This window comes from Drosophila subobscura, chromosome O, assembly GCF_008121235.1.
Source record: "Drosophila subobscura isolate 14011-0131.10 chromosome O, UCBerk_Dsub_1.0, whole genome shotgun sequence".
Taxonomy (NCBI): domain Eukaryota; kingdom Metazoa; phylum Arthropoda; class Insecta; order Diptera; family Drosophilidae; genus Drosophila; species Drosophila subobscura.
The window spans coordinates 9,128,737-9,152,004 of NC_048533.1; the positions used below are offsets into that span (position 1 = coordinate 9,128,737).

The window sequence follows — 23,268 nt, forward strand, 5'->3', positions numbered from 1 at the left end:
TACAACACAATCACTTAAATGTGGAACAGCTTTTGGGTTCGGGGTCTCACGAAACAGGCCTTTAAAAGGATCATCATCATCAGTTGGTTTTGTGCTTCTACGCGTAAATATTGTTTATGGTATTGGTACTACATCCATAGGGGATCAAGTGCGGTATGTGAGGTTCTATTCGGTTCGGTTCGGTTCATTACAGACGACTGAGTAATACTGGGCTTGTCGCGGGTGCGTGTTCCACATTCGACCTACTTACGAGACTACTTTATGGCTGCGATGAAGCTGAACCCAGGACTCGAGTGCTTCCTATGCCCCTTCCGAGGGTTAACTAAGGCTCTACTTAATTATGCACTAAAATTATATTAAGTTTAAAAATATTATTTCCTCTTTTTTGTATATGGATTTGTTGTGCGAGCGTCTTTTTCCTTTTAATTGAAACTGGTTAAGGATTCATTCATTCTTAAGCTCTAAACTTTAAAGTTTGCCTACTTAAAAATCTTAGCATTTGTCATAATTTTTCTCATTTGTTGAGCATTTAGTTTGCGGTTAAGTTGAGCTCCTACGTGTGCGAGAAGATCGAATATTTGACTTTACTTTCAATAAAGTTTGTCCCCAGGTGCATTACAAAAGGGTGGTTGGCCATGGCCTTATAGGTAGTGTACAGGCTATATAAGTATAGTTTATCAAATTTTGTAGACTGTAGTTTGCAAGGTCACAGCACAGCCCCACCAAAGTGAACAAAACCATTCTGACATTCTAACCAACCTTCCTTCCACTCACTTCCGCGTTGCATCATTTAACCTGTGCGGGGGCATATCACATTGGTGGGCCATCCTCGTTTATTTTGGTCGTCCAAATCCCGGGCATTAGTTGAGGAGGTAGATTCGATTGTGGTGTGGTCAGTTTCCTAATTGTATTGCTAGAAATAATGGGCTTGGAGCTTGGCGTATAGCCCTTGTTGTCCATGCCGTCGATGATGGTGAACTGCGAGGCAGAGGCCATGTTCTGGGCTCCCTGGGCGGTCGGCGAAGCCGGCCTGGAGATGGGATGCGTGCGTGGGCTGCTGATCAGCGAGGTGCAGATGCCACCGCAAATGGCCAGGGACGCGAAGGCTGTCTGGGGCACAAGTTGGCCCAAGAAGATGGTCGATCCAATAAAGGGTGCACCGAGCAGCCAGAAGCGGGCCCAACAGATGGTCGAGAACGAGGTGATCTTCTTCTTGTCATCCGACACGAGCTCCACGGTGCAGGTCGTCAGTATGGAGAGTGTGGTGGAGATGGCCATCTTGGAGACCATGGCGGAGCACATGAGCAGCGCCACATTGGCATCGAATGGAATGACGCCCGGCTTGGGCACTAGCCAACCGCAGTAGGCAATGCATCCGGCAACCATGTTGAACAGTCCCGTCCAGAGCCACTTCCTGGTGGTCTTCATGATCAGGAAGAGACCGATAAAGGTGCCTATCATCTCGCTCAAGCCCGCAAAGAAGGTGTTGATGTAGAGATGCTCTCGACTGAAGGAGCGGATATTCAGCAGCATTCCATAGTAGACGACGATGTAGAGGGACCATGCCAGATGTACGCAGATAATGTGACGCACGGCGCGCTCTCCCTTCCACATGGACCACCAGCCACTGGGCGGTGGGGCATCCATGGCCGTCTGGGCCTGCAGCTCCAGCTGCTGATCAATGTCATGGGGAAGACTGTAGCGAGTGCCATTGACGTCGGCGCACTGCAGCAAGATCTTCTTGGCATCCTGCACACGACCGCGAGCGATGAGCCAGCGTGGGGAGTCGGGGATCCATCTGAAAAAGGAACACCAGTTAGAGAAAAGCACTCACACGGGAAGTCTTTGTGTTACTCACTGCCACAGGTAAATCAGTATCACTGTGGGCCAGGAGATGGCCATGTAGAGATGCGACCAGCTGGACCAGAAGCTTGCCACGCCCGGCAGCATCATCACGCCAATGGACCAGAACTGCTCGAAGAGAGTGGAGACACAAGTGCGATACTTGCCACCCGTTATATCGGCCATGATCATGCCCCCTGCGGTGTACATCTGCGCACAGCAGACAGCGGACAGGCAGCGGAAGAACACGTGGAGCTCATAGGAAGCCACATGACCCGTCAGATTGCCACAAAAGATCTGTGTAATCATGCCGAATAGCATCACATTTCGGGGACTAAAGCTGCAAAGTAAAAGAGATTGAAGTGAGCTGCCGCAGAGAGATGATTCTCGAAGAACTTACTATTTCAAGAGCTGATTCGCCAGGATACCGCCGGTTAGAACACCAAACAGATGGAAGAACTGCGTGACCGAGACGAGAATGTCCCGGGAACAGACTAGGTCGTATTGAGTGACCACCGAGTGGTAGCTGGACTCGTGCTGGAACTCCGTGCAGGGTATGACATTGGAGTTGCGATTGAGAGGCTTCTCCCAGATGCGAGGCTCCTGCTCGCTGTGCTCGTAGTTGTAGTAGTGATGGGCATGCTCCTGCGCATCCTGATACACATTGCAGAAGTCAATGTTGAACTCCTGATCCTCGGTCTCCTCCTTCTGCGGATGCGAAACCTTGATCCACTGCGTCTGATTCTGGGCCCCCACTGTGTTCGGGGGCTTGCAGAAGAACTCTCCGTGCCTGGGTGCGGGAGCCGTGAAGATAATGCACGCCATGAACCACGAGGATGGTATCTTACACAGGAAGATCAGCAGCACTGTGCGCAGCTGCCACTTGCCCCACTGGCCCGTGATGCGACCCACTGCGTCCACTTTGGTCTGCATTTTGCTGCTTGTCTTTGGTGCCTTCCCCTCCAATTGGGCGAACGTGTCGTTGGGGTAGAGCTTGTACTCGTGCGTGTGCTGGTGCTTGTGGCTGGGCGTGCTGCTGCCCAAAGTCGTGTAAAATTCCTCCTTTGTGTTGTGGTTGCTGCTGCTGGTGTTGTTGTTGTTGGCCTCTCCTGGTGGACTGCCCTCGGTGGAAGCGGGTATGGGTGCTGGACAGTTGGTCAATGAGCTGCGACGTCGACACTCATTCGGCCTGGACGTGGCAGTAGTGGGTGTGGGCGTGAGGGCGGGCTCGGAATCGCTGGCCAAGGCGGTGTACTCGTGCGGTGACCTAGTGGCTGATATGTGCGAGGAATTATGGACTCGAGCTACTGATGCGTCGTTCTCCTTTAGGGGCAGTAAAGGCGATTCTGCCTGTAAAGTAGAGTGGGATTTGTGAGGGATTAGAACTTCATTCAACTAAACATATCATTAACATTTGCAATATAAATAATAAGATGAATATAAAGGATGTACCGAAATGTTTTACCTCATCCTTTAGTCTTTCATTGCATTTCCATCACTTCAATTTGGAAACAAAGTTTCTTTGAAATCAATTCCAACTCATTTCATTCTTGATATCCACTCGAGAGGAATGGCTCTGACCCAGCTTGAACCAGAGACCATCAATACCCCAGACAAAAGGCAATAATTCAGTGGCATTCCCCAGATTATCCCAGAGTGGCCTTGAGGCGCTGGCACTCGAGCTCGAGTGGAGCAATTGCTGAGAGCCCTGCAGTGTCTGGAGCTCGCAATGTGTCGCCCACTTACATGGCACACATGCCAATCCAATGCTATCCATTCATGGAGCTCCCCGGATGCAGCCGGCTGCATAATGAACATAAATTGCACTGCAAAGTGGCTCGGATTTCCTTGCTTTTCCCATTCGCCATTCCCTTTTGCAACTATTCCTTTTATCCTGCCATTAAACTTATTTCAATCCCCCCAAGCCAAACCAGACACAGCAGCGGTAATTGAACAAAATATCTATATATAGAGGAATATATCTGATTCATGGCTATGCTTGAGCTTCTGTAGCCTTGGGCTGAACATCGGGTTGCTTAAATGTAAGCTTCTGCACATTATTTCTGACATCTGCCTTTGCACTCATTACGTATACGACACGGGGGACCTCGCATATGTCTACGTATGTATACTAATTTCACTTTACCCGCTTGTTTTATGTAAATTTTGTTCCTCATATGCACCTGAACGAAATGTCACCCCACTGAATGACCACAAAAAATTAATTACCTTTTTACACGAAATTTTTACAACACACACAGGGATTTTGACCACAAAAAACCAAAAACATTTCTGCTGCTTTAGATGAGAGATGTGAAAATAAAGTGGAGGTCTAGAATAAAGTGGGTATTTTTTAAGTATTAAGGGAAGTATTGCAGCTTAAATTCTTACACTCAGTTTATGTTTAAAACTCCGAGGGAAAATTAAATTTATATTTCAACAATATAAAAATCATAATTCAGTCTAATCACCATCTCTAATAACCAACATTAAAATATCTTTTTTAGCTTCACCACTCTCAAAAAAAGTGAACATCAAAATGAGAATGGAAGCCGCAAAACCGTTTACGACTTCTGGTTTTAGCATTTTTGGGTTGACAAATGTCCCTGAGGCAGGGAAAAAAACAACAGGAGAGGGATCCTTCTTTCTCAACCAACATACATATGTACATGTCTCACTGCTACTGTATCTCCATGCTCCCTACACACCATCCTCCCAATTTCATAACCAGCAATTGCGCACAATTGTGTTTCGCTTCTTTTCTGTTGTTTTCAGCTGTCGCGTCTCCTCAGTTTTACTGGGGCATTTGTTCTCATTAAAGTATTGTCCTTCGTGTTCTGTTTGTTGCTTAATGTGACCATATATGCGTGTCATTGCCAAGCGTGTTCATGCATGAGGGAAGGTCCTTTGACGGAATATTAAATATTGAAAGCGTTAAGAGCTCCCAAAGCCAGCATTAAGAATGGATTTTCCTTACAGAAATCCACACAAAACTGTAACCTGATGATGGTAACAGTAGAAGGGTTATGCATAATGCATTATTCCACCGACTTTGCGCTCTCCGATTGTTGTCGTTGCATAAAAAAACAATTTGCAAGCCAGAAACAAACAAATAAGAAAAATCACTTCGATTTTAAAGCTGAAGGTCGTTCCATTGTCAGGACCAGCAAAACCTGAAGGATCTCCACAAGGAGAGGTATAAACTTTGGTGACGCCCCTAAATATGCAATAATATTATTGGTCAGCAGATTCGGGTTTGGGATTCGTTGACTTCAACAGAGACAACAGAGCCGTGTCTCTTGTCTAGTTTTATGCGTCAATTAAATGAGTTCGTTTCTGTTTCTTTATTTATTTATTTCGGTTTGTATTTTTGTTTTGGCGACTGTCAGCAGTTGTGCAAATACTTTTGGCCAAGGTTAATGCCGATTGCCTGCGTCTGTTATTCGTTCCTTTTGTTCGGGTTTGGTTTTGTTTTCGGTGATGGGTAAAGGCTTACTTACGTCTATACTCCCATTCAATTTTATGGTCACGTGACGGATGGTTCAATAGACTAGCCGGAGAGGTGAATCACTTATGTAATACAAGTATGTTCAGCTTGAAGATTGTTTACCCGGACTCGTACGTCATTTCATTTTGGGATGGGATAGGGGTTCATAGACTCTAAGGGAACAGAAGTGTTTTATTTACAGGGTCATGACTTGAAAGGCTGTTCAAAAAGATTCCCCAATAACCTTGAAATTTATTAATCAATTTCTCTTCTGAGGAGTTTATATTTTAAGGAGTTTTGATTGCACATCAAAATTTGTAATTGAGTTTTGTTAAATTGAAAATTTTAAAAGAATATTTTACGTTGAAGGACATTGTGTGAAAAGAAAGAAAATAAAATGATTAAACGAGGAAACAGAAGAGAATCGCTAAATGTCAAAACGAAGATTATTTACCCTATATTTCAACAGTAAGAGGCAGCCAACAGCTTCATACCAAAGAATACTATATGCAACGATGAGTTGAGTTATGAGCCATGACAGACCAATCTGCAATCCATTGATTATGCCTCACCCAAGGGTATCAGCATCTACCAGTTACAACAAATTTTTTAATAAAGCACAAAGCCCAGAAAATCCAGCCATAAATTATTCATAAGTCCCTGTCGCACGATTGACTGGCTGGAGGAGACTGATTCTGAGACTGATACTAAAGATACAACCGAAATTGAGGTTGAGGTTCGCTCCCTGTTCAGTGGGTCGATGACTGATGAAGGGCCTTAAAGCCAACCCATGTCCATAATTAAAGCAATTTCTTGCAGTCCGTTTGAGGCTCTGTTTTATCTACTTTAATTAGCTGTCAAGTTGGAAAATTTGTTGCCCACAACCTATTACAATTATTTCCCTGATGAGAAGCATTTAGTTGAGGAGACAGGAAAATGTTTTTATTTAATCTCTTCTTTCTGCCCCTATATCCCCTGGGGAACTGCTCCCTGCCCTGCTCTGTATATTTCATTAACTTATTTATTGCTCTTCATAATTCAATGGAAAATGTTGGGACATGGAAATTGATTTTTTATCAGGAAACAGGGCTCCTCTCATTTGGTGGCATATGTTCCATCTGGGTTCCATTGTGTGCCATAAAAGAAATTTGTAATTGAAACCGAAAGGGAGGAGGAAAAGCTCTGTTGCCTTGAAGGCTGGAAATACGAGTTTTCTTCATGGGGGCTTCGGTGGTGGCAAAACCCATAACAGAAGGCATATTCAAAGGAATTGTTTTTTGGAGATTGTTCAATATTTGATACGCAAATTCATTTGGCCTTACTAGGAAGGAAAGAAAGAAGAAACAACTTCACAGAAATGTAATGGTTTTCTAAAAGTACAAGTATTAAATTCCATTTAAAAGCTGATAAAAAAGCAAAGATATATGATAGTGGGTCGTGATAGTGGTAGTGGAAGTGGAAGTGATTTAGTCTGTTAAGCCCTTAGGAAAAATACTACTTACTACTTTCTTAGCTTTTCTTAACTCTATGAAGAAACTAAAATGAAAATACTACAAACGTTTTAATTTAGTTTGCAAGCATTCGCCATTCTCACGTGTTGCACACATTTTCTCTAACAATTAACACACTTTTCTGTATTTCTCAATCAGTTCATTTTCCGACAGCAAAGTGTTTACATACAAACAGGCTGTTTGTATGTTCATTCTAAAACAATAATCCCTGATGAAAATGTGTTTTATTCTAATTAGAATAGGTATTCCAGACTACAAAATTGTTTATGGAAACACAAAGCGCTCTAATTCTAAAACGATTTTCAAATATTTATGGTTCAAAGTGCTAATTCAACTGTTTATTTATCAGAGAAAATTCTCTCAATCAAAAATCATTGTTATTAATTATAAATCAAGACAGTAAGCCGCTCGGCAACAAACCCTTATCAGCATCTCACGAGACAATAACATTTGGTTGGACTAAAACCGAAAGAAAAACATTTTCGTCTTGGTTGAGCGAGTGTATCATTTACCCATTAGCGTGGCCTAATGATTAATTAATTGTTTTCGGTCTAAAAGTCTTCAGGTAACGATGGCAGCTTGACTTTTCCAAGAGGTTTCCTTACTCAACAACACATACATACACGCATAGCATGCGACTGCTTGGAAACTTGCAACAGAAGCTGATGTTGCAGGGAGTGTGAGGAAAGGAGTGCGATGCCTGCTGTTGCAGGATATGGCAAGGAAAGGTGAAAGAAGGCCGCCATCAAATATGAAGCGTTGACAACAATAGGCGTCAAAGTTAATTGGGGCAAAGCCAGAAAGAGAAATTGTTGTTTGTGCCCCCTGGCTAACAGGTGAATGAATAGCAGGTGGCTCGAGAGTGCCAGGGGAAGGGCAATTATGTATTATTCGTTGCCGAAAAATCCAAGTACAATTCCAAGCTGTTTTCTGAATATTGTTTGAGCATCAATGAATTTCCAGCTAGGCCAAGGTTAGGATTATCCTCTAGAGGGGAATAATGGTACAGTTGTGCCAACTATTTTTTGAATTAATGATGGGAAGTCATAATTAGGATGTGGAAGATTACAACGCAAATAAAACAAATAGGTATTGTGAATTCTTTGGAATTTGCTTTAAATCATATAATATTTTTTTTGGTTCTTAAACTAAGTAAACTCTCCACTCTCAATACGTTTAAACAATTAAGACAAAAACTTAAATGAACACTTTTGGCACTATTCTCTTAAATTTAGTGTTCACGAAAATAGTAACCCATTTTATGGCCGCCACTAAATCCAATTATATTCAGGTTTAAGACATGCGATGCAGTCCCCAGACCGCCATAACTTGTTGCCAACACTTTGGTATGCCAAAGACACTTCTGACTGTTGGAGCTATTTGAGTAAGTGTCGTCACCAGACTTTGTCCCAGACGAAGGCGAGCATAAATATTTGATTAGTTCGACGGGCAGTTTGGCCCTCGAGTGGGCTCTGACTCTGACACTGGACAGAATGTGTGAATCCCCGAAATTATCAAGGAGTTGAATGTCTGACACGTATGCAATACATATCGTATATATTGATGGATGATTCTATATATATATTCCAGTGGACGTGTATGCAAATGTTTTCTATGGCGGAGAGTCATAAACATTCGTTCAGAACTGTCGAAACCATTTGGCACAGCATGGCGTATGCGTAATGTATTGCAGATTGTTTTTATGCGGCCTTAGAAGGGGTGGGGATGGGTATTCTTATGTGCGTGGGTTTAGTGGTCCTGCTGATGCTCCAGATCCTGCTCCCGTTGATGCTGCTTCGAATGGTTGTGGTAAGTGTTTGGTTATGGCATATTGAAGGATTCGAGCTGTAGTCCATATAAGTGAGAAGCCGCAGGAGTTAATATTTTCGGTCAGACCCGAAAAAGTGTTAAGCCGAGCAACTTTTATCAAAACCATAAAAGTTGTCTATTTCTTGGGCATATCTCACTTTAATTATCTTCTTAATTGCCTCTTTTATGGTCTCGACTATAAAGTGTTTTAATATTGTTGCCGCCGTCTGTTTAATCAAGTGTTTTACCAACTTCATTCAAGGCCAAAGAAGAGCATCGAAGGAAACTAAATAAACTAAAAGACCCACCAGATAAGTGAATAAAAGTTGCAAAACTTCAAGGTGACAAATGAAAGTTGTAGAAAAAGAATTGTGTATTGTGTTTACACAAGCGATGACATAAAATATTATTTCTCAGTGTCAAACAAATTTAATTTGCATGGTGCGACCAAAAGTAAATGAGGGAAAAGCACAATGTGGATTAAAAGAAGAGACCAAGAAGAGAGAAACGTTTTGCAGAAGCACTTTTGAATGGGAGATACAATTTTGGGAAACACCTCCACAAAGGTCTATTCCCCTTTTCTTTTTGGCAATTAACTTGAAAGTGAAAAGAAATCTCCCTTCCCTCTCACATGATTCCAAGCCAAAATTTATGTCTGGCTTCCCTCTTCACTTTAGTCTCTGATTTATGTGCCCCAACAATTGAATCTGACAACTGTCGCCCACGAAAAACCCATGTGGGGCAGGTCGTTGTCGTTCCGTTTGGGGTTGTCTCCTAAGGCATTTCAATGGCTCTGCATAAGAAGCCTGAAATTACGGACCTTGCCTTTGATTCACGCGGAATGGGTCGCATTTTTTTCCTTCTTAGATGAGGGATACGCGTTTGCATACATTACATTTACGCGTACGAATTTTTCTTGTCTTGCCAATCTTACTCTATCTCAACGAATACATTTCAATTGATGGAAAAGCTTTTCCCCTCTTCTTGTATCTCGCTTTATCTGTTTTTGTTTATTTTCTTTTTTAGGGGATTTTCTGTGATTTAAGCTAGGAAATTCGTTGACAGGGAAAATCCTATTTTGACACACGAATAAACAATCCATTTGTTTCCGTATAAATGGAAAGAATTTTTTAATTAAAATTTGATTATATCTTATGGAGGTATATGAGTACGATATTCGGTTGGACAATATAAAAGAATAAAATAAGAGGGAGAAGGATGCACAGTAGGCTATATAAAATATACAGGTAGGTTCTTTTGTTTGGTATTTCTCCTGAAATGATATTCGCCTGATTGCTTTCTGATTACCTTTATACCATATGCAATTTTGCTTTCATATGGCTGGCAATTGTACTAAATTCTGGTCCAGTCATAGCTCATAAACTGCCAGATGACTGCGCCTGGGGCTGACCTTTGCCCTTAAGCGAGAACAGTGGGACGACATTTATTTGAATGGTGGAAAAGCGGAACATGATTAGCAAACCAATCAGCATAAAGCGGATCTCTTTCCGTTCCATTTTTTCGATCAGTATTAACACTCTGTTCTCGCCATACGTGATGCTCTCTACTTATCAGCTGTCCACCACTGTGCTTGTCCCTCGACAATTGTGAGCTTTCGCCGGTCTCGTCCAATGCCTAAGCAGATAAATGAAAATTGTGTTTCCATTTCAGGACTACGACTAAGCGGCTTATCAAACAAACAAATACACATATGTGTAAGAGGGAAGGAAAACGATAAAAAGTGGCTAAGAGAGTGAGGAATATTGGCTGGAAGAGACAGGAATTTCAGGGTAAATGAGACAGCCAGAAAGTCACAAACATAAATAGGCCTGGGCCTGGGGCACTAAATTTAGTTGGCCTTCGCCAACGAAGGCCTACGGCCTGGGTTTGGCTTTGGTTTTGGTTTTGTCCACCCACAGTCAATCGCCTTAATCGGAATCTGTCACAGAAAATATCCACCCATTCATAATTGTTGTTATCCTCGATAAAGAGGGTTCCCGTGGGTCTTGCGCGTGGGTGGCAAAAGAAAATATGAAAACCAAATTAAATGGAAAGTGCTCCGTGCCTATCCCCAATAATGGGGTTCGTTTTTTTGGCAGGGCGGAAAAATATTAAAACTGAATTTTCATTTTAACGCTTAAAGATTCCAGGAAAAAGAATGTGTCACACTTGAGTGCTCGACATGAATTATTAATAACAGAAAAATACCAGGAGCCTAACAAAGGATGGACTGTGGGATACCCTCGAGGTAATGTACAGAAAAACCAAAGAATCTCATCGCTTGTGAATTGATGCAACATGTTTATATAAATTAATGAATATGTGCTTAAAGTCCAAGAAACCCCTTAGAAAAATGGATAATTTCACATAAAACAAAAATCTCTAAAAATACCATAATTACATCATTAATGTGGGACATATTCCTGGAAATTCTTGTACCCTTAGATACATTCCAGGAACTTTCCTGTCGCTCCTAAAAAGGTTTCCCGACTGTTCCGGGAATCTTTGTTCCTACATTCATTAGATCTCACCATAGAAATATTGCTCATCGCAGCAGAAATGTATGCTACATCAAATTTTTATGACACATAATTTCAATTAGATGAAAGACACAAAAACAAAACGTTGTTGTCAGCAGCAGCCCTAGAAGTAGCATCATCTCCAGGACTGCTCTTGCCACCCATCCAATTGAATTTTAATGATATTTTAACACCCAAATACCGCCCAATTGCATTTGCCTTATGGCTGGCAGAAGCACTTCCGGTGGCGGACACGCTGACAAGCTTAATTGCTGTATTTCCCTCACCCCGCAAGCCAGACCAACCCACCCAATAAGCCTCATTTTTCTCCATTCTGTCATTACGTTTTTATTTCCTCACATTTATTTACACAATTGTCTTTTGTTTGGGTTGGTGTTTCTGGTCTTTTATACGACTACCCTGGAAGAGGGCATGATAATTATTACAAGATGTTTGCACTGTAGAGAAGGAAGTGATATTTAACCCATAAAGTGTCTATTTATGCCTTTAACCGTAAGCATCAGAAGTTGAAATGGTTTTTCTGACCTTTTTCTCTTTTCTGAGAGGGATAGCTAAAGCTCAAGTTCCCTTTTTTGGAATCTCTCTCACTTTCAAAGGGTATCCCATGCATCGACTTACCCTTATTTTCTGCTTCTGTTTTCTGTAATTACTTTGTGTACTGACTGCACTTAATAAGAGTACTTGAGAGGCAAGCGAGGCGTGCTCTATGCTTTTTTGTTTACTTCCCAAAATACCACAAAAACGCCCAAAAAAAAAGAGAACTTAAGTCTAAAGGGTTCTGAACCTTAAAGAGGTCTTTGCGCTATGAGTAAACTAAAGCAAAGGTCAGGGGTAATTACTCTTGAGTTCTCGTTTCTATGGGAATTTTTCCCCAAGTTTCTCATCATTTTTTGACTAATTAATCAGCTGGGGCAACCATTTTCCGTTTACTCCTTCAAATAGTTGGAAAATTGTTTAAAAAGTGATTAAAGTTGGCAAAAATTGTTGCTGATTAATGAGAAAATTTTGAAGCAATCAAATAAAGGAACCAGGAAGGGGGAAAGCTGCCAAACATAGAAGTAAATCTTATAGAATTCCGTGGGTACTAAACTTTCTCAAATCAAAAGAAGAAACTTTTGACTTGAAACGAAATTGAAAAGCGATTATCGCTGACGCGGGAACTTGAAAACTTTATGAGTCGGTTTTATGACACTTTTTGTGTCCACATCGAAGCCTGTAAAGTCCTTGACCCAAGAACTTACCTTCCTTAACTTCTACTCGAGTCGAGCCATTCCTGACTCAAGTTCGCTGGCACTTTACAAATGCAAATGAGGCAGATTCGAGAGGTCCTCGACTCTGGCCAGAAAACCAATTAAAATCCGCTGAAAGTGGAAAAGGCTCTACGACCCTGCTCGCCCTTGTCGCCCCCTCCATCTGCTTATCAATTTTAATAAATAATAAACGATTTTGTGGAATTAAAAGCCGCCCGAACTTTTTCTGGTCTGTCCTTTGACCTTAGTCAAGTCCGAGTAACTTTTGCTGTGCATTTTTGGTCAGCTTAGGCTTTAAAGTGGTCAATCCTTAACTGGAATCAGAGCCTGGAATGTGGACCGAACAGGACCGGACCTGAAAGAGGAACAGGAAAAAAACGAACCAAACCCTTTGGAAGGGTTGCCCAATAAAAGTTTCATTTTGTAGGCTGTGAGAAAAGTGACCAGCGGAAAGCAGCAAATACAGTGGAATGGAATATAAGAGATCATTTTACAGCGGAAATTGAATTAAGAATATTGAATTTAGTGTCTTGCAAGTAACCTCAAACCATGAAAATCTTAGGAAATTTTTAATATCCTAGAAAAAGATTTGCAGCAGAATTTCCTATTCATCTTTTCACTTATACTTGAAGCACTACAATTTATGCCACCATCGGCCCTTGTCCACGTCCACTGTGCCTTGTTAGCTGAGATTTGTGGCCCGTAACTTTACGACCATGTGGCATACTTATTGTCTTTTATAACATACTTTGCTTTACGTTTATTTGGGCAACATTTGCCCAACGTCGCATCGAAACGAATAAACTTTATCATTTTTTGTGCACAAAACCTTTCTGGCATAATAAATGAACAGCTCATAACCATATACCCAGGAGTATGCACAATCCATCCTTAGCCAAAAAATATTTCTAATTGATATGAGGAAGGTTCATTAACACACAGAAACAGAGATTCAGGTCCATGGCTTTCACTCAAATGCAAATTCATTCGTTGACAGCCTCATGCAAATTGCTTTGTTTATAGTCAGTTATCTGAGAGATTGTTCAGTTGACTGACTGGACGAATAGGGCTAGTTTCGGCCAGACATCTATAGATGGTTTTGTGTGTGTGTGTATGGGAGGGGGCGAGTGTGGCCAATTGAGACACGCGACTGTTTTACGGGCCCTGAAGTCGTACAAATTGAATTGGAAATTTTTCGTTGATTGCTTGTTTTTTTTCGGAGAGAGAGTTATTTGCGTGTCTGTCTGGAGGAAATTGCTCGGTGACAAATGGGAGTCTGGTTTGGGTTCAAAGGTTGTAGTGGGTTTTAATTCTTTCAGTGATGGAACGAAGGGAATATTCTTTAGGATTTCAATATTTTTGTATGGGGAAATAAAGGTATTTGTATTCATGAGTTAAAGCTTTCGTAAAACTGATTCATAAGTTTTGCTGAGATGATTTTCAATCCTCAAAGATTATATAAATCCCATTAGTAGTTAAAATCCAAACCATCTACAGGTTCTCCTATATCTTCCACAAAGTGAAGCCTTCGAGTTTCCTCAAGAAATGGTTTTTATTTCATTAGACTTCGATCTGTAAATTATTATCCTTCAAGCTCAACAAATTTATCAATGTTATCTCTTCTGCAGAAATATTTATGGATATAAATATATGCAAGTGTATGTTGGTTATTTTCACACGACCGAAGCGCGTGTCCTGTATTGACTAATTTGCATAAGGCTCCCTGGGAAAATGAAAATGAAAATAAAAAGGAGACACAAATTTGCATAATCTGAGGAGTGTATGGTATGGCATACATGCTTCCAACTCTGACGTTTATCGCATTCGCATGTTAAACAAATTTTGTCAGTCACCTTTTTTACGTTCGTTTTTTGGTTTCTTAAGTCAATACGCACGACTTGAAATGCACGTGTGACGGGACTGCTGCCTTAATGAGTCGTGTTTTCAGAGACTGGTGATTGGGATACATTCCCCAAAGTACAGTCCGATAGGGTACATACAAATGTATAAACCCCAGCTCAGATACCTTATATAATTGTCCAGAAGGGAGCACAAACAAAAAACATGTTTAGTTTTAAACTTGAACTTAATTAGTCAGCCCCCGAAACAGATTTGCCTGCCTGCCTGCCTGACGTCACCAATGACTAAATTTAATTAAAAAATTCCACAAAGAAAAAACAGTAGGAGAAACGTGCAAAATAAATGCGAAATATCTTTCGAAGTCGGGTAAGAGATAGAGATGAGATATATGTACGTGCCGAAGTCAAAGAAAACAGCAGACAACTCTTGGGGGAAATTTATACATCGCAGAGGACAACGAGGGCAGGCCTAAATGGTCATTTGCCTCATTTAGCTTTTGCCTTTGGCCACATTTTCATTTCTCTTCTCTTCTGGCTTCCCCTCTTGCTGATTTCTGATATCACACACCCCAGTAATCCCAGGAAAATCTTCCTCTAACCAAAGCCAAAACCCTACAGAAAATGCTCCCCAATGGGTGCTCATTCGCATCTGTGAATGATTGTCTGAATAATTGAATGGATTTGATAAATTATTTGGTCAGGGAAGGCAGGAAAATTAGCCAACCCAATGGGTTGAGCGTAATCTTATCCTCTGGGATACAGTTGGGATAGGTTTGAGGGAATAAATTAGTAGAGGTTACACTCCCATAACATCTGACATTCTAGTACTCCTTTGAGAGATGAAGAAAGTTTCCATCTCTTCTCCTTTTTGGGTAGAAATTGAAAAAGGTTCGAGTGGATAAATATCTGTCTGAATGGTTTAAAGCCATTCAAAAGTGGTGGGTAATCCGGTTTCATGTGGAAGTACTTTTTGACTCCTTCTTAGAGCTTATCTTTCTTACACACACCATTTGGTCTGCGGCAAACACTTTCTAATTATCTTTCGGCATAAAATTACGTATGCCCATAAGTACAGCTAATTTCCACGACAGAATATAGACAGATATATAATATGTGTGTGTAGGTATGTACCGTAGTTTCATCTTCATCCTCATCTTCATCATCATCGTCATCGTCATCATCTTCATCCTCATCGGCGTCTCCTTCATCGTTTCCCTTATCGAGACTCGCCTCATCTGTGCGCGTTGCCAACTTTTCACTGCTCGCACTGCCGCTTGCGATGCCGCTGGAGGAGTCGCTCGAGTGGATGCCACTGACTAGGCCATGACCATTGCCAACATGATGGCTACCATTACCGTTAACGCCGCTACTGCTGCCAATGTCCGGGAGCATAATGCGCTCTAAGGCCGGTTCGAAATATGAACTCGATTGCGAGAGAATGTTCAGCTCGCTAAGGGTTCAAAACTCACACTTTCACACAATTTTCATTGCATTTTTTGTTTGATTGTTTAATTAATTAATCATTTGTGCCACTATAATTATTTGAATTCTCTATCCCAGTAGTTCATTTTAGTTTGAGGAACATTTTAAACTTTTGAAACGCTGCAAACACAGACAACTTTTCTTATACTTGATCTGGAGCTAAAATCACGCATGCGACGCGTGATTCAGCCAAACTTATATGAAGATAGCTCAACAAAAAATATGTAAGGCTCTCCGGACAATTCAGCTACTCCAATTTTGAGTAAACAATTTAATTTTTAACATTTCAAAGAATTATATTTTTGGGATTATTTTCCGATTATCTTCCACTAAAATGTATAGTTAATTTAATTTAATTTTATAACCAAAAAAACACAATCAAAATATGCATAAAAAGTTATAAAAGAAAAGCAACAAACAAATGAAACGCGTTTTGGGCCAACAAAATAAACTGGAGAAATAAATCTAGTTGAACTACGGAAAAGGCTGCGTGGTCCGCGTTGTGAAACGTTTTGTCTGGTGCTGGCGTTCGCCCAACGCGCAACTGATTTCCCGAAAAGCAGGGAAAAGCTTCCACAGCTGAAGCTAAATGACACAGAACTTCGTTTTTCCTTGCAGTTTTTCGCGCCGAAGTGAAAGCGAGAACGAAAGCGAAAGCTTTTCCGCACTCGCCGAGCGCCCACTGCTCCGGCAAACTTCAGACACCCAGAGTTCATTCACGAGCAAAGTTTCAATGAGGCCAGTCACGTGTTGGCCGCAATTTCACTTTCACTCCCCGCCTATCCTGTTGCCTCACTAAATCCGGGGCTAAAACTAAAGCCCGAGCTTTGCCGAGCAGCTGTTGCTCAACTTGTTTCTGGATGCCCCAGTCCCACTTCCGATGCCCCATCCATGGCCCCTTGTGAAGTTTAATCCTGCTGAGGACCCTCCTCTAGACGTTTATTAGTGCGCTTATTCTATCATCACTTATTTCATTTAGCCGCAATTATTTGGGAATATCAATTGTTTGACAAATTAAATATACATTTTCCACCAATTGAATCAATTAATTGGTAATTTTGTGGTTCTGTCATTGGGCGAAAAAGACCCCAACAAATGCTGACGCACGTGCCATTGCGTGCCTTGCACTGTCTCTGTTTCTGTGCCATCTCCCAGAGGCTCCTCATTAACCCATAAAAATGTTAATAGAAGTTAGGAAATATATACACAGGTCTAAAAAAGGCTAAGTGGGGTATTGTTGGACAGGTGAAGCACGTGCTTGATATAATTAACCTTGAACTAACTTTTGTAGTGATAGTAGAGTAGATCAAAATTATAATAAGATTGTTCAATGTTGTCACCTCCAAAAGTGGAAGTAAAAGTCACACCCGTAAATCATTTGCAGGGCTCGAAAATCAAAGATCTCAAACAAAACTTGTTGCCACCTCCCTTACAATTATTGTCAGAAGCTGCTCTATATGGCTATTGTTTTGCTATTGTTTCAATTAGCAACCAGCGTGGAAGCGTTAGTGTCATGCACTTGTGCGCCTTCGTATTGTTGCTTTATTTACAAATCTAATTCGACAGCCGCAGCCCCTATCGCCAGCTGTCATATATTCATTGTTCGAACGAGAGTGCTAATAAATTTTACATAAACAATAGCTTGGAGAGCTTCGAGATGGGGCAGGGCTACGCGTGTATCTTTACTTTAACGGAGACCGGCGATTGGCACGCGCAACCTGCCAATTAGATGGAAAGTTCTGGCTAAGGGCTAATACCCTTACAGGAGGGTAAGGTCTCTCCATTTCTATATAATCGAGAGTAAAAAAAATATATCTGACTGAAATATTCCACGGATGGAACTTTTTGCAGTAATCAAATCACAAAAGGTGTCTCTAGAACAAGGGTATGTGAATCTTCGTCCTGTAAAGGTCAGGCTTTCCGCCTTGTTATTCTGAATGAAGATGTTACGTTGATTACGCATACGCCGCGTGTTACGGCAAAGAGAAACAATAAGAAAAGTTTCCTTTGCCTTTACCCATGTAAACATTTTAGGGGGAAAAATAAAATGAGTTTTGAAGTTGGCGGCAGACAAAAAGTTGAATTAAAATTAGCAACTTGCGTGTTGTTTCTGGTTTTAGCCTCTGTCGTACATGGCGTATACCCGATATTATGATAGGCCAATTAGAAGAGCTTTTGATGTATGAAACGAACACGGAATGAAACATGCCCACATAATCTTCACAAATCACCTGCACTTTCAGCATCACAATCTTGATCTCCACTCGATCGTTTGGCGCACTCTTAATATGAGGCGCCTCCGAAGGCGACTCTTCCAGCGATTGGTGCACATTGCCAGCACCTCCCATTAAACTAACGTCGGGATGGATGAAACTCATTTTTGGTTAATTATTTGATTGATTATTGCGGAACCTTTCGGTTCTCATTCTCATACTGCTGCTGCTGCTGCGCTGTGTTAGTTGTGCAATTTAGATTTATATAATCACGACACCCACGAATGCCAGTCCACAAATCAAATCAAGTCAACCGAAAACGCGATTTTCCTTTTTGGCGGGGTAAAGCAATCACAAATTGGAAATATCTCAAGTGCTGAATATTTATGATTTCTTTGGAATATCGCTACGAAACGCAAACTGATTTATCCGAAAGAGCACTCGCTACTGCTGCTCTGTGGTATGTGTGTAGGAGGCAAGGGCCGTTCTCGAACTACAAAAGAAATCGCAATGAGGAAAAGAAATTTCTTTGGTTTTGGCTTTTTGGCGTTTGGCTTTTTGGTGGGTTGACTCGATTTCCGCTTGACGCCTGAAGAGTAGCACTGCCGCACTACGAGGGTTTCTATTAATAGGCCGTAGTGTGGTAGTGTAGTGTCCAAATCAGTATTCGATTCGATTAGATGCTCTGACAGTTGCACTTGTCCCCAGACTTTTCCCCATCGCATTCGCATTCGCTCACCGAAAGTCAAGTTCAAGTTTAACATGACTGAGAGCCACCACCTACCGAAAGAGAGTTCCCCTGTGCTCATTGATATTGTAGTATCGAGCGAGCATCCCATATAGTATCACTCTCAGGTCTGCCAACAAAATCTATGTACTCTTGCCAAAACGAAATAAAGAAACAGACAAAAAAAAGCACTCATACGCCATGTCGTACCCGCAATTCATTTCGCTTTTCTCTGTCTCTGTTTGCTTAAGTGTTTCATTATTTTATTTCCTACGATCCCTCCTCCATTCTGCTTTCATTTCGTTTCATTTCACTTCACCCAAATTGTATTTATTTGACACTTTATTTGTGTTTTCTTTCGGATTGTTCTTCATTTTGTTTATTCGTATGTTTTAACAGACTCCTCAGGTGGCCTAAAGCGGGGTCTATTGTAAAATTGAACCTAATATTTAGACATATATCAGGCAAAAATATTGCTTCATCTGAATAAATGTAAACAAGGCATAAAGAAAACTTAAGAAATTATTTATAATTAACCGCAAGCAAGAGCAGTACTTTGCCTGCTCTTGTGTGTATACAATATTATTATAACATTTAGACTTGAGACTCGAGACTCTAGACTGCCACACGAATTTCCCACAACAGAAATTTCCTTAGCCATTCGCCAATTTCCATATAAAATATAATTCAGCATTAATTCCACATTTGCATCTAACACATGCTACAACCTCATAATCTGTCTCAAATGAAATTTAGTTTGTAGTAAGAACATTTGCCATTAATTAAATGGGAATAAATCAGAGTGAGTCTGAGGCTGTGAGACTACTGCAGAATCAGCAATGGAAGCAGCTACTGGCTGACTCAGTGCCAAGAAAAAAGCATAATTCTAGTGACGTTGTGGGTTATTGCCACTCATGAGCGTTCCCCTGACACCTGTTGACAGATGTCTTTATACAGTGCGTTTCAATGCTGTAGGAAAAGGTGAATATTCAGATTTTTCTCCTAACCGTTTAGCTAAATTAAGCTAGCAACTTTGAACCTATCTTTACATATTCTAAGGATTCCTCGTTTGGCTTATAATTTTGTCCACCATTGACTTGCTCTTATTCTTTTGAAACACACTGTACGCTTATTAATACTTTAGATTCAGTCACTTGTTCAATTCCCTTTTGAGACTTTAATTTGTATTTTCCAATGATTGGTCGACTTTCCTGGTAAAAGGCAGCCAAGCGACAAACGTACATACATACATATATAATCGACTAATCCAACTAACGCATTGCAGCATACAGATTTCCCCCATAACGGACAGTGCACTGACCCCATAACGAATTCAAACACGTGTTGTCCGGCCGTTCTCGGGTTGAAACAATAACTAAACCAGAGATTCTCAGTTTACTTTCCAGTATGCATTATTCAGGAGAATTTCCAGGTCGGCTGTTCAACCGTTTCGACAGAACTCCGTAATTTCCCACAGTTACTTATTAATTTTGTATGCATAATTAATTATACTTGTGCCGCAACTATATTTAAGAAGCCGTAAATCATCGATTTATTGTGGCAATAGCTAAAGTAAAGTGTAGATCAGTGATTTCATATTGTGTCGGCCTAAATAGTGTCGTTAAAGTGATATAACAAAATATATACATTTAGAAGAGCTACTATTATAACACAAAAGCCTTTTCTACCTGGCTTTCCTTCTTTGAGTAGTGCCTCAAAAACATACTAAAACCAACCAATCATTCCTTGGATCACATTCAATCAATTTTATTAGAGCACAGGTGTTTGGCTGATGCAGGATTTTATGATCTATCTAATTTAATAATTCTTCTTTAGACACTTCGTAAATTTATAGAAAACTTTCCTGCGCTAAAAGTAATGTTTTAGGAGGATAATAAATTATTTATCAGTCCCGAAAACACTTCAAATTGCAACCTTCATAAATTTATAATAAATTTACTGCTCACACACGCTTGTTTCATGAACAAATAATTGTGTTAATTTCGGTCAAATTTTGTATGGAATAATAGAATGAATTCGAGCACTTTGTGAAAATTGAAGACACTAAACTTACCTATTACAGATCACTGATATCCAGTCAGAAGGATTTTCCTATTCTGGTAATCATTATTTGGTTAGGATATGCAGGCACATCTGATAAATGATTTTGGGGGTTTGGGGGGACACACTCCTGCTACCATTCGCTGTGAACATTAAACGGATACTGAACTCATGCCAGATCCGTTGGCTCTCTTCACACTTAGAGTGCCAAAAACTCTAGTAGTTTCCACTCACACACCGACACGGGCATGTCACCCAACTGGCTTGTGTATTTAGTATATATATTAAGCAAACATGTATGTTAATAAACGGCGGATCGAAAAGAACGGCGCTCGGGGTGAACCTGCGAATACGGCGTAAAGCCCGTTGATGTTTGCGCAGCAAATTTAGCGCTTGTTGCAAAATGTAAACCGTTTTTGAAACTGAAGCCGAGCGCGCGCCACTCGATCGGGATCCAGATACGAGACTGAGACCGGCAGAACGTCGGTAACGTTGGTAACGAGCATGTATGGAAATTTTCTTATATGTCAGATTGGCAGCACGTTGCGCATGCTCGATTGATTTGCAACTTTTTTGGATCTGTTTTGTTTAGTTGCTTTGATTAATTTGATTGATTGGTTGATCTTCGAAAAAACTCAACCCTAACTGGTTCGATTTTTGGCATTTTGGCTTTCTGACCATCTTGACCATCATGTGACATATTGATTAAACAATAATTACTAATTGACAGTAATTATTAATTACGCAGAAAAGCAAAACACAACAGATGAAACGTGTCACGTTTCCACGAGCTTAGAGCAAAATAAACACACTTTGATGGCGCGGGCAATATGACTAAAACAAACTATAAATAATCAAGTCCCATTGTTCTACCTTGACTTCACTCTCTCTTTCTGTTCTGAAAGTGAGCTGAATCTAATTGCTTGGAATAATAATTGTACTGATCAATGAAAAATTATAAACATTTCCAGTGAACTAGGGGAAAATTCGTACGTTGGGTATTAAGGGGGATGCACTACAATTTTATAATGTAGGTTAGAGGATGAGCTGTACAATATCATAAAAACAGACAAGAATTAAAACCTGGCAGGTTTAATTCCCGATATGAAAGTTTACATCCTCGTAAAAACTTTCAAATAAATACATTAAAAATCTCTTATTCTCTTTCTGTTCTGTCAATCCCTTCATAAACAATACATTACCTTCACCTCTCAGATCTATGCTCATCGCTGACAAATTGCTTTTTGATTTCTGAGTTGTTGATTTCTTAATTTTCTTTCAGATGTGCTATCAATCAACAAGCAAATGCTAATTCCTTGTGACGATTATTTTGTCGGCGTTAATATTCGATGTAAATAAATGATTGAAAATCGCACAGATACAGTATTTCTCTTCGCTCTCCTTCAGACGTGCTTCACCTTGTTATTGAACTCGACAGGAGGGAACTTTTTCGCAGCACCCATACACTTGATGCCCAAAGAAACAGGTGACAATCATATTTTTCCACAAAAAATAAATAAATATTATTTGTCGCTAATTTATTTATTTTGCGATCTTTTGTGTTTATTTGCTTTGGGAATCTGTCGGGTTGGCACTGTTTACTCTTGCCATTTCACAGATCATTATGGTATATGGGGCATAATGTAAATGGCTAACAGGGAAATGTGTTACAACTTCGTCGAAGGAGCAATCATCAGCGTTTTAATAAGCAATAACCCCTGGATGCGGACGTGGCAGTGGCTCCTTTAGCCAAAGTGTTGCCATCTCTTCGAAAAAGTTACTCTTACTTATGTAGTTTGGATTTTTTAGGAAGGTACTATGGCGCGAAAAGAAGTCCATGGACCTGGCTCCAGCAGGTTGAAGTACGGCCATACAAAGTACGATCAAAGTAAAAACCTTTATCAAGTAACGAGTCATTTTTATTACTGAGATATATAGAGCCGTCACGGCATTGTGGAAAAAATAAGTAATTTATATGATAATTATTGCAATTTTACGGTTTATTGCGAGTGTATTATCGATTTAGACTTATGAAAAAGCAAAACCGACAAGTAACACGTGCCCAAATGTACAATATATTCCAAAAGTACTTTCATCTTAGACAGGTCTGGTAAAATATATTCCTCTGTTTAATTTGAAACCTATTTTATAGAAATTCCATTGATAAAAATTTTGCATCATTCAAATTCGCAAATCTAATTGATTTGTACCGTCTATACGACTCATCCCTTCATATTTTAACATGGGAACAACTTGGACAAATATATATATTTATAATATTATTATTATTATTAATATTATTATGAATATAAATAATAAACATTATTAATTGTAATCGCGTAGGTCATATATTTTATTTAAATGTTGGCAAGTTAAATTGCGGTTGAATATCGATAGCATTGGGTTAGCATGCTCGATGAAGCAACTATCGCATCTTACCCTTCTATGGTATGTATATAATATTCGGTCTGTTTTGAAATTGTTTCG

The 23,268-nt window shown here is 40.4% G+C and overlaps 1 protein-coding gene across 2 annotated transcripts; it reads right to left on the reverse strand.

Annotated features, from left to right (window-relative positions):
• Window positions 1-633: 633 nt before the first annotated feature.
• LOC117897235 (solute carrier family 22 member 3) lies at window positions 634-18,491 on the reverse strand. 2 transcript variants are annotated; one of them, XM_034805953.1, is made up of 4 exons: window positions 18,012-18,491; window positions 2,243-3,192; window positions 1,859-2,182; window positions 634-1,798 (listed from the first exon to the last, which is right to left on the reverse strand). In XM_034805953.1, the coding sequence occupies exons 1-4, from the start codon at window positions 18,156-18,158 to the stop codon at window positions 811-813; spliced, it is 2,409 nt and encodes an 802-aa protein (XP_034661844.1). In that variant the 5' UTR covers window positions 18,159-18,491; the 3' UTR covers window positions 634-810. The 2 variants fall into 2 exon arrangements, with proteins under 2 accessions (XP_034661844.1, XP_034661842.1); XM_034805951.1 differs by lacking the exon at window positions 18,012-18,491 and adding an exon at window positions 15,430-15,715.
• Between the last annotated feature and the right edge of the window lie 4,777 nt (window positions 18,492-23,268).